Here is a 20,517-nt window from a genome sequence, read left to right on the forward strand (position 1 = left end):
TGCTCTACCCTTCCCCCACATTCTGGGGATTGAACCCAAGAGGCACTTTACCATTGAGCTACACCCCCAGCCTTTTTTTTTTTTTTAACTTTTTTATAGTTGTAGATGGACAGTATGCCTTTATTTATTTATTTTTATGTGGTGCTGAGGATAGAACCCAGTGCCTCACACATACTAGGCAAATGCTCTTCCACTGAGCTATAGCCCCAGCCCAACCCCCAGCCATTTTTATTTTGAGACAGAGTCTGGCTAAGTATCCATTCTCCTGCCTCAGCCTCCCAAGTGGCTGGAGTTTATAGAGGTGTGGGCTACTTGGCCCATCTTAAATTAACTAGATTTTTATGACTACTAATCAATGGAATTACTGGATCAAAGAACCCACATTGTTAACACTTGGCTGAGAACAGGTCCTGGGTGTACTAGTTTCACTAAACCTCACTAGACTAATGGTGGATCCTGTTTTTCTAAATGTATATAACCTTTTTCTAAATGTTTATAACCTTTGATCATCTATTGGATCAAGCTCTTTTTTCTTAAAACTGAGCAAGTCCCCAAAATACGGTTTTTAGTGTCTTTTTTTCTTGAAAATATTTTTCTTTAATTTTGCTGTTACTTTGTAGTTAGTTTTTCCTTCCCAGGGCCTTGTGCATTCTAGACAAGTGTTCTACCACTTAGTTATGTATGTTCTTAGCTCTTCTAATGTTTATTCTCTTTCTTCTTTCACATTCCAATTGGTCATTGAACCCTATTGTATCTTTTTCTTTTATAATAGTCACTTGAATTTGTTCCTTTTCTTAATCTCTACTGCTACCATCCTATTTCATGGTTGGTATCTTTCACCTGGGTTGCTGCAGTGGCCTCTTGACTAGTCCTCCCTGTTTCTCGTCTTGTCTTGCAATCAGTTTTTTCCCCTTCACTGTAGCTAGAGTCATCTCTTTTAACACACTCTACTTAAAACCTTTTTTTTTTTTTTTTTTTTTTTTGTGGATTTTCATTGCTTTCAGTGAAAGCAATGATAAAGTCTGAACTTGATTTGGCTTTCAGAACCCTCATGACTTGGCTTTTAGTTACAGTCTTCATTTTCTTGTCACTTTCTCCCTTTGCCCTCAATATGCTAGTCCTATTCAGTTACTTGCATTCCTCCCTTAAGATACTGAGTTCATTAAATATATAGGCCTTAGTACAGAAGCTTGTCTGCCTGAATACCTATCTAGATCTCTCCTTACCTCCTCTTTTGCTTTGTTAACTCATACTTGTCTTTCAGGTTGTAGTTCTGGGCAATACCTCCATGAAAAAGTCTTCTTTGATATATATCTGGATTATTACATGACCCTCCAGTTTATTTCCCTAGGACTCTGTTCTCCTATCACATTGTGATTGATTATTTTTACTGGTTAGGTTATAACAAAGGAGGGAGGTAAATTGAGATAGGATTTCACTAAGTTGCTTAGGCTGGCCTTGAACTTGCAATCCTCATGCCTCAGCACCCATATCTCTGGTATTACAGATGTGTGCCACTGTCCCCGGTTTCCATTCTAATTTTTTTTTTTCTTTTGTTACGGGGAATTGAATCCAGGGGCATATTTAACTGCCCGGTCCCAAACCCCCTCTTTTAAGTTTTGAGACAAAGTCTTGCTAAGTTGCTTAGGGCCTCACAAAATTGCCCTGGCTTTGAACTTGCAATCCTTCTACCTCTTCCTCTATGTTGTTGGAATTATAGGCGTGCTCCAACATGCCTGGCTTTCCATTGCAATTCTTTTTTTTTTTGTTACTGGGGACTGAACTCAGGGGCATGTGACCACTGAGCCATATCCCCAGCCCTGTTTGGTATTTTATTTAGAGACAGGGTCTCACTGAGTTGCTTAGCACCTTGCTTTTACTGAGGTTGCTTTGAACTCATGATCCTCCTGCCTCAGCCTCCCGAGCCTCTGGGATTATAGGTGTGCACCACCAAGCCCAGCTCCATTGTAATTCTTTTTTTTTGGTGTAAGTTTTAAAAATTTTTTTTAAGATATTGATGGACCTTTATTCATTTGTTTATATATGGTGCTGAGACTCAAACCCAGTGACTTACATGTGCTAGGCAAGTGCTCTACCACTGAGCTACAGCCCCAGCCCTCTAATTCATAATTACTCTTCTGATTATGAATTTTATCTTTGTAGGTACTTAATTTGTAGGAAGAAGATGCTCTGTTTTATGGACCTGAGTATTCCTGGGACTGAAATGGTAAATATAATATTTTAGAGAACTAAATTGGCATTTTGGTTTGTGTTAGCGTACTATAAATGTTTGTTGAGCTCATTTGTTAAATAAGACACGTATCTGTAAGATGCTTAGGCTAGTAGTCTAAACAAATAAATATAAAGGTGCTAAGGTAAAGGTATGCATAGAATACAGTAGGAGCTTAAAGTGCTTAGTCAGATTTTGGGAGAGTAGAAAACTTTCCTAAAAGTAAAGTTAATTGAGCCAGGAGTACAACTTTGGTTGGATGAGGTATAGGGACTTCTGGACAGAGCATTTGTGAGGCAGAGATATCATTGGCCTACTTGATGAGGGAAGCAAATAATTAGGTGTAGGTGAAATAGAGAGTACCTGGGGAAATGGGGAAAAGCTCCCTAGATAGGGGGCAAGTTGAATAGGGAGAATGGATAGATATGATATTTGCATTCTTATTGAGGAATACAAAGTAACAGATGGAGTAAATTTTGCATAACATTTCCAGAGCTATCAAGATCTAGTAAAGTTATTTGTTAGGGGATCCAAAGTTGGTAATTAATTGTGCAGTTGCAATGAAATAAAATTTATTTTTCATTTTTCAGGATTTCTGCTGTGATTTTTTTTTTCTGTTTCTAACTCTACTTCTCTGAAGTGAACATTCTCTTTCCCTGCTAAACCACCACCTCTTTTTCTTTGTAGTTAACTCTTTACATTTTAATCTTTTTTGTGTGCGTGCATGTGGTACTGGGGATTAAACCCAGGGGCATTTTACCAGTGAGCTGGTGAGCTACCACCCCAGCCTTTTTTATTTTCTGTTTTGAGACAGAGTCTCACTAAATTGCTTAGGGCCTCAGTAAGCTGCTGAGGCTGGCTTTCAATTTGCAATGAGCTCCTTGCCTAGGCTCCCGAGTTGCTGGGATTACAGGTGTGTGCCACCCCATCTGGCTTATTTTAACCATTTAAAAATGTGCAGTACAGTCTTGCTAACTATATGCACATTTTCACCTTATAAAACTGGAACTCTGTATTCATTGAACAGCTTCTCTTTTTCTCCCTCCCCCGACCCTTGGCAACCATATTCTATTTTCTGTTATCATTCTAGTAAAATTATCAATAATTCCTTCATATATACTAATCATACCATATTCATGTTTCCCCAATTGTTCCAAAAATTGCTGCTTTTTTGTTTTGTTTTTTTAAATACCAGATTTCAATCAACTGTTACCAATTGCATTTGGTTGTTCGAATTGTCCTTCTTACTCTCCCACCCACTCCTATACCTTCCTTTCTTCCTCTGTGATACTGACCTGGTAACTCTGTTGAGACCATATTACATTTGTGTTGCTGGATTGTTTCCTCATGATGCAATGTGACTGCTTTCTCTGTTCCCTGTAATTCTTGTAAACTGGGAGTTAGATATAAAGGTTTTCACTTATTTGTGAAACTACAAACAAGTAGATTTAGGTAAAATGTATTGGAGAAGAGTATTTCATTTAGTAATACTGTGTACTTAATAGTCTTTCTTATTAAGAGGCATGTAATATCTTGTTGTAGTATTACAATGTTATCTGGTCATCAAGGTCAGGTAGTGACATTGATTTTTCATTGTCAAGTTATATTTCTCTCTTTGCATTGAGCAGGTAATCTGTTGTATGCTAATTTGGCACCAGATTAATTCTTTCTTTTTGTCTTTTTTTTTTTTTTTTTTTTTTTTTTGGGCCATGCTGGTGATTGAGCTCAGGGCTTCATGCATACAGGCAAATGCTTTACAACTGAGCTGCATCCCCTGCTCATCAGGTTAATTTCTATTAGCTTTTCACCTAATAATGATTTTAACATTCATTAATGATTTTTTTTTTTTTGGAGGTTCTGTTTTCACTTATTTGTGAAACTACAGACAAGTGATTAAAACAAAACAAAACAAAACAAAAACCTGGCATACAGATTTTGTTTTTTGTCTTGTTCTCATTGTTTTCATTCTCCTCTTTAACAGATGAAAAGATAACAGGTTAGACCAGTCATAGAACTAGGGGACAGTCCAGCCCTGGGTAACTGAAGTGAGGAGAAGGAGGAGCCAGAGGAGAGGCTTAGGAGCTTGGCTGATGGCCAGACACACTAACAGTTCTAACATAATACAATAAAACAGGGACTTCTTTATTCTCTTTTAATTGATGATTTTTGATCAGTGATTATGTGATCATCAGAATGATTGGTTACAAAATGGTGATTTGTTTTGGGTTTTGTTGTTCTTTTAACATTGCATTAGGCTAGCCTCTATAAAGTTTTCCCTCATCAACTAGGTCTACTTTATTACTTTGAAATTATCATTCTTCATAAAAAGGCAGAAAAAATGCCTAATTCTTTCTTTTTATATAACCATTTTCGGAGTCTAATAGACCCTTCCATTGGCGGTGAATGAAGTCTTTCTTTTTATGGCTTTCTCTTTGGAATGTCATGTATATTTACATTATAAACATTCTCTTGGATTTGATTTCATTTAAGGTTATAATTTGATATGAGTTTGCTTTTAATGTATGATATTTTATTTTATAGTAAGAAGACTTTATGTTGGATAACAGGAAGAGGTGTAGAGTTTGCAGGTATCAACTGTGGTCTTACTAAGCATGTCAATAGCATCAATGCCAGATAAACGGTAAGTATTATTAAAATTGTAGGGTATTTAACATGTAGATTTTCAAGCTTTCATTTATATAGTTGAATGATTAAAAGAACAATGTCTCATGAGAAGGAAAATAATCATGGATTTGTTTTACTAGAATTCCTAAAGGAGCTAGTGGTTGTATAAAACACCTTAGAGAATCTAAATGTGGTCCCAGTTTTTCTATTCATTGAGTGTTTTAGTTTCTCTATCTCTAAAATGCCACTCTTGCTTATTTATATTTTATATATTGTTAGCCATCCATAATTATTTGTGGCTTATTTTATGCATGGAACTATGCTAAGTGCTAGTTTGGTGTATATGTTATGATCTGTGTTCTCAAGGAATATAGCTAATTGGGGAGACAAACATATATGGATGAAATTGTAAGTTGATTCCAGTGTAGACATCCTAGGAGGTCACTCTCTCCAAGCCCTGTCTAAGTGGTGTAGGGGAGCATGGGGCTCTGCCACAGGATGTATAGTCTCTTTCCACAATGTCGGAGGTGAAGCTGGGCTTGCATCTTCCTATAACATCTCAGATTCCTTTGCGACTGAGGAGACAAACCATGTAGAAAACATGTTAGTGAAAAAAAAATGTCAGTAAAACTAATAATGGAAGGCTCTAAAATCATTAAGCAAGACTAGTGTTACAATAATTGGTAAAAAATTATAGAAAATATTGAAGGGTTATAGAGAAATCCATCTTCCTGCCTTTCTTCAAACGAAAACCACATTATTCAGCAACTGGTTTTTACCTTTAGCAACGTGTCTCAGAGCTCTGTCTGCTGTTTTTTTTTTTTTTAACTGCTGCATAATTTTTAAAAGTATTTTTTGCTATAATTTTACCATACTCATTTCCATCAGTGTTTAGGATGTTTTCAATTATCAGTTATAAGAAATAGTTCTTATGACATATAAATATCTTTTAAGGTGATTGTTTACGTTTTTTTTGTAAATATTGTCTTTGTAGTGATATGCCTTTTGTACCTTCATGAGATTTTGGTATCTGCTTTACCCTTATCATACAGTACACTTGAAATCATCTTTTAGGTAACCTAACCCTTAGTAAAGATGGATTGTGCTGGTTCTTGGTAGCCTTTGTTTTTGAGGGAGATTTCTGATCTGTCTGGAATCATGGTGTGTTTGGATCCTATATATACCTTATAGGGGAATTTTTTTTTGATGATTTTTAAAGAGCTAATTTATTATTCATATATTTGGTTGTTAGTATCAATTTTCTTAAGCCTGTTCTTCCTAAATGGCTGATAATGAGTATTAAATAGAAGTTTTTTTGGTATATGTGTGTGTGGTTTTGGGGATTGAACCCAAGGCCACGTGCGTCCTTGGCAAATGTTCTGTGTCTCCAGCCACCAGAACATCTTTCTTGTTATAGAAATATATTATTTTTTGCATGTTATTTCACAGTGACAATGGTAAGCTTATTTAAAGTTACTGGTCCTGACAATATATACATGTAACAACAGATTTATTCATAAAATTATATGGGAAACTTTTTGTGTTGATGATGAGATTTTTAGTTGGAGGTTTTTTTTAAGTGATATTATTCGTACGTCTACATTAATGACAGTATTGACCATTGCCATACCACTATAGAGTTTATGTTCACTCTAGTGTAGTTGGGCACCTTTTTTTTTTTTTTTTCTTTTTGGTGATGGGGATTAAATCCAAGGGCACTTGACCACAGCCCTTTTTCTTCCTTTTTATTTTGAAATAGGGTCTTGCTAAATTGCTGAGACTGGCCTCAAATTTATGATCCTCTTGTCTTAGCCTCCAAACATGTTAGGATTATAGGCTTGCACCACTACACTCAACCCTAGTCATTTTTATATTTGAGACAGGGTCTTGCTTAGGTGCTCAGGTGCCCAGGCTGGCTTCAAACTCACAGTCTTCCTGCCTTAGCCTCTCAAACAGCTGAGATTACAGATGTACAACACTGCACCCAGCATATTTGGACAAACTTTGCAAGAACTTGTCTCAAAATTTTAAAAGGACTGGAAGTGTAGCTTGGTGATAGAGTACTTGTTTAACATATACAAGCCCCTGGGTTTAATCCCTTGTACTACAAACAAACAAAGCTAGAATTGATAAGACCTCTGCTTACTGTGCTGGAATGCTATGATGATTATCAGGGAGTAAATATTTATCAGTTATTTTCTCTATCAGTTTAAAATTGAATATTAGAGGTAGAAGGGTTTGGAAAATGTGTATATGTGGAATTTATGTTCATAGTATTGTTATTAATAATTATCTGCTTTTAGATTCTTTATATGAGCCATTTTCTAATATGAGTATATTTCTAAAATATATCAAACCTTACTCATTCTTATTTTACATATCCTTTTAGGATAATCAATTAAGGTCAGGTTTATATGTGAAGAAACTTTATATGCTTTTTTAAACTTTTGTCTTAATATTAGACTCTCCTGGAAAAATGATATGTGAGATCAGATTGTATAAGAGTTAAACATGAACATCACTTATAGTGGAATAAGTGGGACTTAAATAAATTGGATATATAGAGCAAAAATGGTGTTTGGGAGGTAGTGCCAACTTTGTGTGTTTTGTATATCATATTTTTTTCTCTATACAAAACATTAGTTGGATACTCAGATTACCTATGTATTTAGATTTTTTTTTTTTTTAATACCAACAGACAAAATGAAAGAAAAGAGTATTAGGAGATATATAATTTGTACACTGATGAAAGTAAGCATAAAGGAAAGTCCAAAACTCATCTTTAGTTTATGATAATGATTGTTTTTTCCGTGATATGGAAAATGTATATGTTATAGATTACTTGAAAAATCCAAAAGTAGTATGTAAAAAATAAAATCACCTATAATTTTTTTTTGGGGGGTCCATTCTTGTGTAATTCAGTCCCATTTGGGTGTCTGTGAAGGTTGTATTCTAACATTGCCTTTAATAAAGTTTCCATTAAATATTGTCCAAAACATAGTCTTTTTTGTTTCTGTTTTTTAGATGGGGTTTTGCTGTATTGCCCAGGCTGTCCTCAAGCTTCTAGACTCAGCAGTCCTCTTGCCTCAGCCTCCCAAGTAGCTAGGACTAAAGGGACCCAGCTCAAAATATAGTCTTTAATGGCTGCATAAAATTCTATCTTGAATCTAAAGAGATACTGTATTTTATGGAATCTGACAAATCTTGTTTCAGATTAGCAGATTTAAAAAACAAGCAAATGATCTGAATAGACATTTCTTCAGGGAAGATATACAAGTGCCAGTAAACATCTATAATTGTGGTAGAAAACATTAGTCATTAGGGAAATACAAATAAAACCCAACTAGATAAAGCTAGATCCAATTAGAATGGCCATAATTAAACAGAAGGGTAATAACAGGTATAGGTAAGGATGTAGTGAAATTGGAATCCTTATACATTGCTAGCAGAAACTGGAATTTATGCAGTTCCTTTGGGAAAAAGTCTGGTAGTTCTGTAAAGGTTAAACATAGAACCAGGTACGGTGGTATAGGCCTATAATCCCAGCAACTTGGGAGGCTGTGAGGCAGGAGGATCATAAGTTTAAGACCAGTCTCAGCCATTTAGCAAAACCCTATATCAAACCAAAATATAAGAGGACTGGGAGAGAAGTTTAGTGGTAAAGCACACCTGGGTTCAATCCCCAACCAACTAATCAACCAAAGCTTTTGTTTATGGTGCCATATGATCTAGTAATTCCGCCTTTAGGTATGTACCTAAAAAATGAAAACATATGTCCACACAAAACTAATACATGAATATTCATAGCAACATTATTCATAATTTTCAAATATCTATTAACTAATTAATAAGTAAAATGTGGTATACAGTAGAATATTATTTAGCACTAAAAGGAATGAAGGATACAGGCTGGTTGCAACTTGGGTAAACTGAAAACATTGGACTAAGTGAAAGAAGCCACTCATAAAAGATCACATTGTATGATTCCATTTATATAAATGCCCAGAACGGTAGACAAGTCTACAGAGATTGAAAGTAAATTTGTGATTGCCAGGGTTTAGGGTATGGAGTTTCTTTTAGAAGTGATGGGAATATCCCGGAATTATGTTGTGGAGATAGTTGTACAACTCCATAAATATACTGAAAATAACTGAATTGTGTGTACCTCAGATTTGGTGAATTTTGGGCTAAGGGTAGTTCAGTGATAAAGTGCTTGCCTAATATGTGTGAGGCCTTGGGTTAATCCTCTGCAAAACAGACACACACACACACACACACACACACACACACAAACATGGAAAAAAAGAGAGAGAGAGAGAGAGCGAGAGAAACCCCAAATGGTGAATTTTATAGTTTATATATTATATTTAATAAAACTGGTATCAAAAAGATAATTGGGAGCTAATAAGCTTAAAAACAAAATCATATGAGAGATGCTGTTGCTTTTGAACCAGGTAGGTAAGGTGGAGGTAATGAGAAATGGTTGGATTCTAATTGTATTTTGAAGTTAGAACTGGCAGGATTTGCTAAGTGATGATTAGATATAAGGTGTGAAGGGAAGAGGAGGCAAGAATGACTCTTGACTTTTTGGCCTCAGCAACTGGAAACTTCTATTAGCTGAGATTTTCAAGACTAGTTAGGGCAGTTCTTTAGTGGAGGATCAGATCACTTTTTACACATGCCTAATTTGGGTTGTTTATTAGATACATAAAGTAGAAGTGTTCAGAGGGTAGTTTGATGTCTGGAGTCAGGAAAGAAGTATTATTGGAGATGTCAATTTGTTAGCAGGTTGATGTGTTTAAAACCATGAGTCTGGATCAGTGAGGGTCAGTGAGAAAGAAGAGGCTCCCAGGCTCAGTTGGAGCCTCAGAGCAGTTTTCAAATTGAGAGTTGAGAAAGCCTGAGTTGAAAAGCCTGAGAGTGGCAATGTCTTCAGGAGAGGAGAGTAAGTTCTCAGGATGGAGAAGCCGGGAGGAATATGATCCATCAGGTGTGGAAGTATTGCTGTGATAGATCTGAAAAAATAAGAATTGACCTTCAGATTTAATTTTGTTTTCTGATGTTTGTTAGTATAAACAAATACACCTTATCAGCCTTGCTAAATTATCTGATTACTAATGTATAGATTCTTTGGATTTTGTATTCACACACAAATCTATAAATAATGGTAGTTCTGTATTTTCATGTCCTATTCTTAACAACTTTTTTTTTCCTTTTCAAGTCTTAATGTGCTGGGTATGACCTCTACAACAATGGAATATGGAAGTGGTGATAGCAGAAATTCTTGTTTCATTTCTGATTATAAAGGGAAAACTTTCAGCAAGTTCGTAATTGTGAGGGTTTTTGTTTGTTTGTTTTTGATAAGTGTTTTTATCATTTCCATTTTATTTCTAGTTTGTGTAGAGTTGTCATAGGTGGAATTTGGCTTTTCAAATGCTTTTTCAGTATACATTGAGTTGATTATATGACTTTTCTTTATTGTCAGGAATTACATTGATTTCCAAATGTTAATACAATCTTGTATTTTAAAAATAAATTGATGCATTATTCTTTTTCTATGTAACTTTGATATTTGGTAACCTATCACTCATATAATTTATTCATCTCTACTTTAAAATTTTATTTAGGAAAGTTGCATGTGTTTTCATTAGTGAAACAGGACTGTAATTTTCCTTTTTCTTTCTTTGTGGTTCTGGGGATGGAATCCAGGGCCTTGAATATGCTAGGAAAGTGTTCTTTCTTTGTGGTTCTGGGGATGGAATCCAGGGCCTTGAATATGCTAGGAAAGTGTTCTTCCACTGAGCTATACCTCCTGCCTAGATATTTTTCTTTCTTTGAAAGTCTTTGTTAAGGGCTGGGGATGTGGTTCAAGTGGTAGCGCGCTCGCCTGGCATGTGTGCGGCCCGGGTTTCGATCCTCAGCACCACATACAAACAAAGATGTTGTGTCTGCCAAAAACTAAAAAAAAAAAAAAAAAATAAATAAATATTAAAAAAAAAAAAGACTTTGTTAAAGTTTTGGTATCAAGCTTAGGCTAACTTCATAAAATGAACCAAGAAGTCTTTTCCTCCCACCCTCCCTTTCTCTTGCTTTCCTTCTTCCTTCCCTTCTTTCTTTCTTTTCTTCCTTATGTTGTCCAGGTTGGTCTTAAACTCAAATTCTTGGACTTCAGCTATCTCCCCGCCTCAGCTTCTGGACATGCCTGCTTGGGCTGAGATTTATCATCCCCCTCCCCCTGCCCCATTACTCAGAATTGAACTCAGGGGGATTGTACCACTGAGCTACAGGATCCCCAGCCCTTTAAAAATTTTTTGAGACCATTTTTTTTTTTTTTTTGGATATGGAGTCTTGCTAAGTTATCCAGGCGGGCCTTAAACTTGTGGTCCTCCTGTCACAGCCTCCCAAGTAGATGGGGTTACAGGTGCATGCCCAATGTCATCTTAATTTTGATTGCCTTTTGTGTATTTTTGTTTTCTATTTGCTCTTTTGTTTTTATTCTGTATAGTTTTTTTTTTTTTTTAATTTGATTCACTGTTTTTTCCCAGTTGCTTGGGAATAAGATGCTTCTATTATTGATTTTTTTCAGTCATTTTTCTTTTCTAATATACATATTGTCTTCTATGCATGACTTTACAATATCTTAACCTGTGGTATACAACTAAAGTATTTGGTTTAAAATATTTTGTAATCAACATAGTGAATTCTTCCTTGACTCACTTATAGAGTTGTACTTAATTAACTTTCAAGCAATTGGGTTCTGATTATTATAATTATTATTTAAATTATACTTTTGCTGCTGATTTCTAGCATGATTTCATGTGCAGTTGAAAATAAAGCGTATGCTGTGGTTATTTGGGTGCAGTGTGTGTGTGTGTGTGTGTGTGTGTGTGTGTGTGTATATATATATATATATATATATATATAAATTTTTAAAAAACTTTTAAAAAATTCTTGATGGACCTTTCTTTTATTCATTTATTTATATGCAGTGCTGAGAATCAAATCAAATGTTCAAGGCAAGCGCTCTACCACTGAGCCACAACCTCAGCCCAGTTTATCTATTAGTTTATTGAATAGATATTAAGTCTAGTTATGTTTATTGCATGGCTCAACTCTATGTCCTTACTGTTTCTTCTTCTCTTTGCCCTGCCCCACTACTTCAGTTTCCCTGAATGGTATCCCTTTGTAAAAATATAGAACAAGATCACGACCAGGATATAGTCAAGATATAGTAATTCCTTAAGTGTCCCATTTATATCCATTCCTCTTTTTCCTTTTCCTTTTTTTGGTACCAGAGATTGAACCTAGGGGAGCTTAGCCACATCCCCACATCCCCACCCCTTTTCATTTATTTTTTTTTTATTTTGAGACTTAGGATCTCCTTAAGTTGCTGAGGCTGGCTTTTAACTTGTGGTCCTCTGCCTCAGCCTCCCAAATTGCTGGAATTCCAGGCATGTACCACTATGCTCTGCCCATTTCTACTTTTCCCTCCCTCTTTTACTCCTTTTTCAAGGCTTGAAATCACTAATCTATTCTCCATGTCTATAATTATGTCATTTCTAGAATATTATATAAGTGGAATCATTTAATATATGACCTTGTAGGGTTGGCTTTTTTCACTCAGTATAATTCTCTGAAATTTTATATAGGTTAATGTATGTATCAGGTCTTTTTTTTTTTTTTTATGCTGACTGGTGTTTCATGGAATAGATGTATCGTATTTGGTTTAACCAGTTACCCATTGAATGACATTATTATGAATAAAGCTGCTGTAAGCATTTGCCTAGAGTTTTGAGCTAATGTAGTTTTTCATTTCTCAGGGATATAAATCCAGAAGTGCAACTTGTATGGTAGTTGTATATTTAATTTTTTAAGAAATTGCCAAAGTTTTTAAAGTGACTATGCTATTTTACATTCCAATCAACAACATAGGAGGGATCTAGCTTAGACATTATTTGATGTTGTCAATTTGTTTTATTTTAGCCAATCTAATAGGTAAGTAAATGTCATTATAGTTTCAATTTGCATTTATTAATGGCCAATGACATCAAAGGTTGTTTATTTGGATATTTGCCATTTGTATGCTTCTTTCATATAATATTTTCTCCTTTTTTACTGATTTTCTAGTTGAATTGTTTATTTTGGCTGTTAAATTTTCATAAGTTCTTTATGTATTCTAGATATTAGTTCCTTATCATACATGTAATAAGTAAATATTCTTTCTCAAGTATGTAACTTGTCTTTTTATCCTCTTGAGTTTTTTTTCTTTTTTTAAAGGGATTTTTCATGGAGCAAATTTTTATTTTGAAGTGCAAATTATCAGTTTTTAATTAATTTTTTTTTTTTTTGTGGTGCTCAGGATTGAATCCAGGGCTCTCTACCACTGAGCTACAGTCTCCCAGCCTTTTTTATTTTTTTATTTTGATGTAAGATCTCATTAAATTACTGAGGCTGGCCTCAAACTTGTGATCCTCCTGCCTGATTCTCCCAGTAGTTGGGATTATAGGCATGCGCCACAGCACCCCAGTATTTCTTACATTTAAATCTGTGATCTATTTTGAGTTAATTATTCTGTAAAGTGTGAGACTTTGGTTAAGCTTTATATTTTTTGCCTCTAAGTGTCTGCTTGTTCCAGTATCATTTATTGAAAAGGCTGTATATTTTCCATTGAATTTCTTTTGCACCTTCATCAAAAACCAGTTGGGCATATATATGTTGGCCATTTTGGGGTTTTCTATTCTATTCCCAGATTTGTTACTCTGCTGATACCATACAGACTTGATTATTGTAGCTGTTTATGAACTCTTGAAATCAGGTTGATTGATCCCTTCCCACTCTATTCTTTTTCAAAATTGTTCTAGCTGTAGTTCCTTTTTCTTATGAATTTTAGAATAATCTTGTCTATGTTTGTAAAAAAAGTTTTGCTTGAGTTTTGATAGAAATTGTGTTAAACCTGTATATGAATATGGGAAGAATTGACATCTTTGCCATGTTGAGCATTTCAGTCCATGAACATGCTGTCTTGCCATGAATTTAGATCTTTGTTTTTTTTTTTTCATCCCTGTTTTGTAATTTTCAGCATAAAAGTTCTGCATTTCTTTTGTTAGATTTGTACTTAAGTATTTCATAGTTTTTTGGAGTGACTGTGAATATTCTGCAACCAAGTACATTGCTAGGAGAGGTAACTGTTGTATTTTTTGTGTTCTTTCTTTTTGTCTTGCATCCTTGCTAAACTTATTTGTTGGATATTTTGAAGATTCCTCAATGACCACATTATCTGTTATTAGGGACAGATTCATTCCTTCTTTTCTGATCTATATATGCTTCTTTTTTTTTATACCTTATTTTACAAACTAGAACTTCTAGCAATATATTGAATAAAAGTGGTAAGAGGGAATATTCTTACTATGTTCCTGATTTTTAGGAGGAAAGCATTTAGTATTTTATCACTAGATATAATGTTAACTCTAGGGTTTTAAATTTATTATTTTTTAAAAATTTTTTGGTGGATGATGGTATTGGGGATCAAACCCAGGACCTTGCACAAACTAGGCAATCCCTTTACCCCTGAGCTAAATCTCCAAACTTTTTAAAAAATTTATTTTGAGGTAGGGTTTTGCTAAGTTATTCAGTCTCACCTTGAACTTGCTATCCTCCTGCCTTATTTACCATAGCAGGGATTATAGGCATGGGCCACCATACTACTCGGTTGGCCACCCAGCCAACTGTAGGTTTTTTGTAGATGTTATTTATCAAGTTGAGAAAGTGCTTCTCTATTTCTGTTTTTTTTTTTTTTTTTTTTTCTGGTAGGTTTTTTAAAAATTATGAATGAGTGTTGATATTTGTCAGACTTTTTCCAATATTGATTGATATAGTTTAATTTTTATTCTTTAACCTGTTAATATTGTAGATTACACTAATTTTTAAATATTGAACCAGCTTTGCATCTTTGGAATAAACTTCATGGTATATAATTTTTTAAAACATATTGCTGAATTTTATTTGCTAATGTTTTCTTAACGATTTTGTGTCTACATTTATGAGGGAAGTTGGTATGTATTTTTTTGACTTTGTCTGGTTTTGGCTTTTTCTTTTTGATAGTGCTGGGAATCAAACCCAGGACCTCAGGTGTGCAGGGCAAGCTGTACCACCAAGTTACATCCCCAGCCTCAGGTTTTGGTATCAGGATAGTACTAACTTCATAAAATGAATTGAAAGTGTTCCTTCCTCTTATTTCCTAGGAGAGATTGTGTAGAAATCACCTTGAGTTTTCTTAAAAATGTTTGTTAGAGTTCTTCATTTAATATTGAGATAGATATATGTGTGTGTGTGTGTGTGTGTGTGTGTGTGTGTATTTAGTTTTAAAATTGTGAATTAAATTTAACTAAAAATTATAGTTTTTTTTCCCCCCCTTCTTTTTTGGTACCAGGGATTGAACCAGGACTGCTTGACCCCTGAGCCATATCCCCAGCCCATTTTTATTTTTTATTAGGAGTCAGGGTCTTACTAAATTGCTTAAGGCCTTGCTAAGTTACTGAGGCTGGATTTGAACTTGTGATCCTCCTGCCTCAGCCTCCTGAGCTCCTGGGATTATAGGCATGTGTCACCACGCCTGGTAAATTACAAGTCTTTTATCTATTGAGTGTGTTACGGTAGACTGGTCTTCTGTGTGTATGAATGTTTGTAGTTTACTAGTCTACTGATATCTTCAGGGTCTGTAATGATATTCCATTTTTAACCCTAATATTGATAATTTGTGTTTTCTCTCTTTTAGCTAGAGGATTGTGGATTGTATTTAATTAACTAGTTTGTACTTCTAAAATCTGATTTTCTCTGTTGTTCTCCTGTTTTTGTTGCTCTTTTCATTTCCTTCTATTTTTTCTAGGTTCTTGTGATGGGGGCTTATCTGTTGATTTAAGGTGTTACTTCTTTTCCAACGTATGCATTTAGCACTATACATTTCCCTTCATCACTGCTTTAGCTGTGTGCTGCAAATTTCAATATAATGTATTTTCATTTTCATTCAGTTCAGTATATTTAAAATTTTTTCTTTACACCTCATCTTTGATCCATGGATTATTTAGAAGAATATTAGTTTCCAAATTGGAGATTTTTCTGTTATCCTTTGACTTGTTGACTTCTAGTTTGATTCTATGTGGAGAACAAATTGTATGCTTTCAGTTCTTTTAAATTTGGTAAGATTTGTTATGTAGCTTAGTTATGGTTTGCCTTGGTAGATGTTCTGTGGGCATTTGAAAAGAATTTATATTCTGCTGTTGTTGGGTGGAATGTTCTAGAAATGTTGATTAGATTTCTTAATTGTTGGTATTGTTGAATTCTGTATCTTTGGGATTTTCTAATTGTGTAAATTGTTACTGGAGCAGTATTGAATCAGTGAATTTGTCTTTTTTTTTTTTTTTTTCCAGTTCTATCAGTTTTTTCTTTATCTGTTTGGTAGCTCTCTTATTAAGTACGTGGACATTTAGGCTTGCTATGTCTTCCTAGTGGATTGATCCTTTATCATTATTTACCTACTCTTTTTTCTGTCTCTGGTAATTTCTTTGCATTCTACTTATATCTAAGATATAAAAGTGTAATTTTATTTAATTTTAATTAATTTAAATTTAAATAGGCACATGTGGCTGGTGGCTGCCATATTGACAGTGCAATTCTGGAAGGTGGAGAGCCTATGACACAAATTTAATTAAAAGGTAAATTTTATAGTATGTTAGAAGGTGGCAAGGGCAATGGGTGGTCAGCAGGAAGGGAGGAGATTGGGGCAGAGGGAGTGGGGTATTGATTTTCAATTGGACAATTAGAAAAAATCATTGAATATGATACTTGAACAGAGACTTGAAGGAAGTATGGGAGTTAGTAATGCAAATGTCTGGAGAAGAGTAAATTAAGAGTCAGCAGGGAGGTAAGCCATTGAAAGAACTTTAGCTTTTACTCCAAGTGACATGGAGAACAACTTGAATTTAAAACAGATCCTGATTCAATTAGACTTAGGTTGTCTAAAGATCATTCTGGCAGGTATGTTGAAAATAGACTTTAGGGGACAAGGGTGCTAACCATTTAGGACAATAGTCCTATCTAGTTAGGAGACAAAAATGGTAGATGATGGTAGTTAGACCAGATAGTTAGAGTGGGTTTTGGGGAAAATATGTTAAATCTGAAGTGTTTATTGACTACATCCAAGCAGAGAAAACAAGTAAATTCTCTGTAGTTTTATTCCCAATACATGAGTCACTGCCCTTGTGGAGCTTACATTTTACTGGATTGTGGATAGTAAACACAATATTAATAGAACATATGCCATGTTAGAAGATAAGTCTTAGGCAAAAAAATCAACAAGAGGAAGGAATTAGAGGACTTGAGTTTCTGAGGTGGTAACATTTGAGTAATGATAAGAAGGTGGTGAGGAAATATATCTTATAAGTACCTGGGGTAAAAAGTAGTTCAGATATTAGGAACCAAGGTGTAAATGTTCCTATTTGGGAGCATGGCTGATGTGTTTGAAGAAAAGCAAGGATGCTAAGTGTGTCTGGAATGGCATGAGCAAGGGAAGGAGGATCTGGAGATGACAGTACAGAGGTAACAAGTGTTTGGGTTAAGGCCATTTGAAGGGCTTTTGCTTTCATTTTGAGACAGGAGGCTGGTGGATAGTGTAGGAGAAAAGGGGTATGATCCATCCTAGGGTTTAATTGAGCCACTCTGCCTGCTGAGCTAAGTAGACTGAAGGGACAAGAGTGGAAGCAGGGAGATTGATTTGTCTGATTAATCCAGGGGAGAGTCTGAGATAGCTGAATCTAGGGTGGTAGCAGTGGAGATGGTAAAGAATGATCACATCCTAGATACATTTTGTGGGTTGTATTTGGCAAAATTGGCTTACCAGTTGGATGTGGGATGAGAGGAGTCAAAGATGATTCCAAGATTTATGACATGAGCAATTAGAAGGATAGAGTTACATTAACAGAGATGGGAAAGACTGGGAAGAACAGGTTCAAAGGGTTTGATCAGGAACTCAGTTTTGGACATGTTTAGTTTATGATGCCTATTAGACATCTGAGTGTAGTTTCAATAGGCATCATAATTGTATTTATGGATTTAAAATGAAATAATGGTATTAAAACAGTGTAGTCACTGTGTTTCACACAGTGTATTCACTGTTCTGAAATATATTATGTTTGTTAATATCTTAATTTTTATTTAACATGTTCAATTCTGGAAAAACTGGAATATTTTGGACAGAGAAATTGTTCGACTATTTTTTGGCTTTGCTGCCAGAGTCGATGGTACTTTCTTAGCATTAAATAATAATGTCATTCCAGTTTTAGAAATATAACTACATAGCCTGAGTGTTTTTACTTGCTTTCTATTTTAGGTCCTATTACCACTGGATTGTGCAAGATTTTTAACGATATTTTCTTTGAATTATGATTTAATATCAAACATCTTAAATTTTTTTAAAAAAGGGAAAAATTTTAGTTTTGGAAGTCAGAATGCCAAGGAAAAGGAAAAATCTTGGGGGAAATCCTATTCGGAAGACTGCAAACTCTAAGGAAGTTGTCGTATCCAGTCTTGCTAGTCATGAGGAGTCAACCACTACCCTTCCTTCCGTGTGTGAGACAAACACTGATCAGGAAGAACTCTTCACCAGTATCTCAGAGATGTTTTCTGATCTGGATCCTGATGTAGTGTATTTGATGCTTTCTGAATGTGATTTCAAAGGTGAGAAAAAGTTCAGTTTGAACCCTTTGCGTCTTATAAGAAGACTTCATATATATGACATGATCAGTAGTAATATAGTAAAGTAACTGTCCTATTTCCCTTTTGTTTATCATTTTCTAAGCACCTGCCATGGGCAAGGTACTACGTTTGGTATTATGAGGAATATGAAGAAGAACAAAGCAAAATTTCTCCTCTTAAGAAATGCACAGTTCTAGATGTAAGATGCATGTATAGATATCATTCTTCATTTTATTTTTTTTATCTTTCCTTTAGAACAGGTTGGCACTGTTGACATTTTGGACTGAATAATTCTTCATTGTAAATGGTTCTGCTGTGTATTATAGGGTGTTTAGTAGCATCCCTAGCTTATACTCACTAGAAGCCAATAGCACCCCAACCCCTAGTTGTGACAATCACAAATATTTCCCTATGTTGTCATTTGTCCCCTGGGAGACAAAATTATATGTGGTTGAGAGCCAGTGTCTTAGAATGTAAGCTCCATGAAGACAGAGATTTTAAAAACTTTTTATTTTTCTTCTATATTCCTAACCCCTGAAATAGCAAATGACCCATAATAGAAGTTAGCAGATATTTATTGAGTGACTAGGTAATTGTTTATAATTACAGAAATAAGAGCTGATTAATAAGAATTGAGGCAAGTAGTGTTGTTTCAGAACATTGACTTTGGACTCAAGAGGCCTGGGTTGCATTTCAGTTCTGCTGACCTCTCTTAAGTCTTTCGTTTTCTAATCTGTTAATAAAAAAATAATAGCATGTGTCTTATAGGACTTTTTGGTTGAGGACTGAGTTTTTTTTTTTTCTTTTTTTTGGTGAAGTCTTAGTAAATTATTAATAATTTGTAATAAATTGTTTAGAAGTATGTTTACAGACTGAGGGACTGTATAAAGTTGACTGGATGAATAAATTACTTGATGATATTTAGTATTGTTATTGACCATGATTAGTATAAAATGAAGATTTGAAGGTTTTGATAATACATGATATACTTCCATTTTTAGTCATTGTGTGAACTGTGATGTGAGCATATTTTACCTATTCTGTTTTGGTATGTGTGCAGAAAACCAGGTTTCTACAACACACTTGGTGCTCAGAAATGATGGTGTGTAGTTTTGTAAGTGACTTTAACATTTATTTCCTAATTTTGGTGTCTTTAAGATTTGTTGAATATACATTAACATAGGAGCAGGAAATCATAAGAAAACTATATTATCCTATATCTTAACAAATAACTTATTTCTCTTTTTCAGGATCTTCTGAGGACCTTGTTATAAACATTTGATATTTTCAGTAGTTTGAATAATAGCATTGATGACATTTTATATTTTGCTTTTTAAACTTAATATACATAAACAGTTTTTCAGTGTTCTACAACCTTTTGTTTATTTTCAGCAGTTTTCTAGTACTCCAGTGAGGAATTGTGCTGTAACTTATTTATCTAAGTTTCTCATGAATAATTAACATTGTGAAGAACACCTTGGTAAAAATAGCCTCTTTCTTTCTTTTGGCTTTTTTTTCTTAGTCCCAAAGTTTTGTTTTCTGCGTCACAGGGTAAGAGCAGTTTTCGACCTTGGAAATACACTGCTTAAATTGCCCACCAATGAGGTATGCAGGTTTGTAATACCACTGGCACTGAATAAGTGTAGCCCTTTCACCGCAGCCTCTTCAGCATTATGTAGAATTGTTTTAAGATTTTAATAGTAATAAATTGTACCTTAATTTGTGTTTTTTAAATAAAGAGAAATAGTAAACATTTTTATAGATGACTTTTCATTAATTCTTATATTCTTATATTTATTGTCCATTCATATTTTTGTTTGTTTTTCTACTATAGTTTAAATTTTTTCCAACACTGTTTAAGACTTTTCTTTTTGTTTGATAATGATCTATATTGGTCTTGTATTTCTTTTTAC

General features: G+C 34.5%; 1 protein-coding gene and 1 non-coding gene across 2 annotated transcripts in view; both read left to right on the plus strand.

The window, feature by feature from the left end:
• The first annotated feature begins 5,274 nt into the window (after positions 1 to 5,274).
• On the plus strand, positions 5,275 to 5,460 carry LOC143406573 (small nucleolar RNA SNORA73 family). Its single transcript, XR_013092221.1, has one exon. It is a non-coding gene; the product is annotated as a small nucleolar RNA SNORA73 family (small nucleolar RNA).
• A 12,854-nt stretch (positions 5,461 to 18,314) lies between these two features.
• N4bp2 (NEDD4 binding protein 2) overlaps positions 18,315 to 20,517 on the plus strand; it is a 53,970-nt gene continuing 51,767 nt past the window's right edge. The window contains exon 1 of the mRNA XM_076863870.2: positions 18,315 to 18,586. Coding sequence (XP_076719985.2) covers positions 18,358 to 18,586 — 229 coding nt within the window. The 5' untranslated portion in view covers positions 18,315 to 18,357. The remainder of the gene's footprint in view (positions 18,587 to 20,517) is intronic.

The sequence above is a fragment of the Callospermophilus lateralis genome, chromosome 8, assembly GCF_048772815.1.
Source record: "Callospermophilus lateralis isolate mCalLat2 chromosome 8, mCalLat2.hap1, whole genome shotgun sequence".
In the NCBI taxonomy this organism is placed as follows: Eukaryota; Metazoa; Chordata; class Mammalia; order Rodentia; family Sciuridae; genus Callospermophilus; species Callospermophilus lateralis.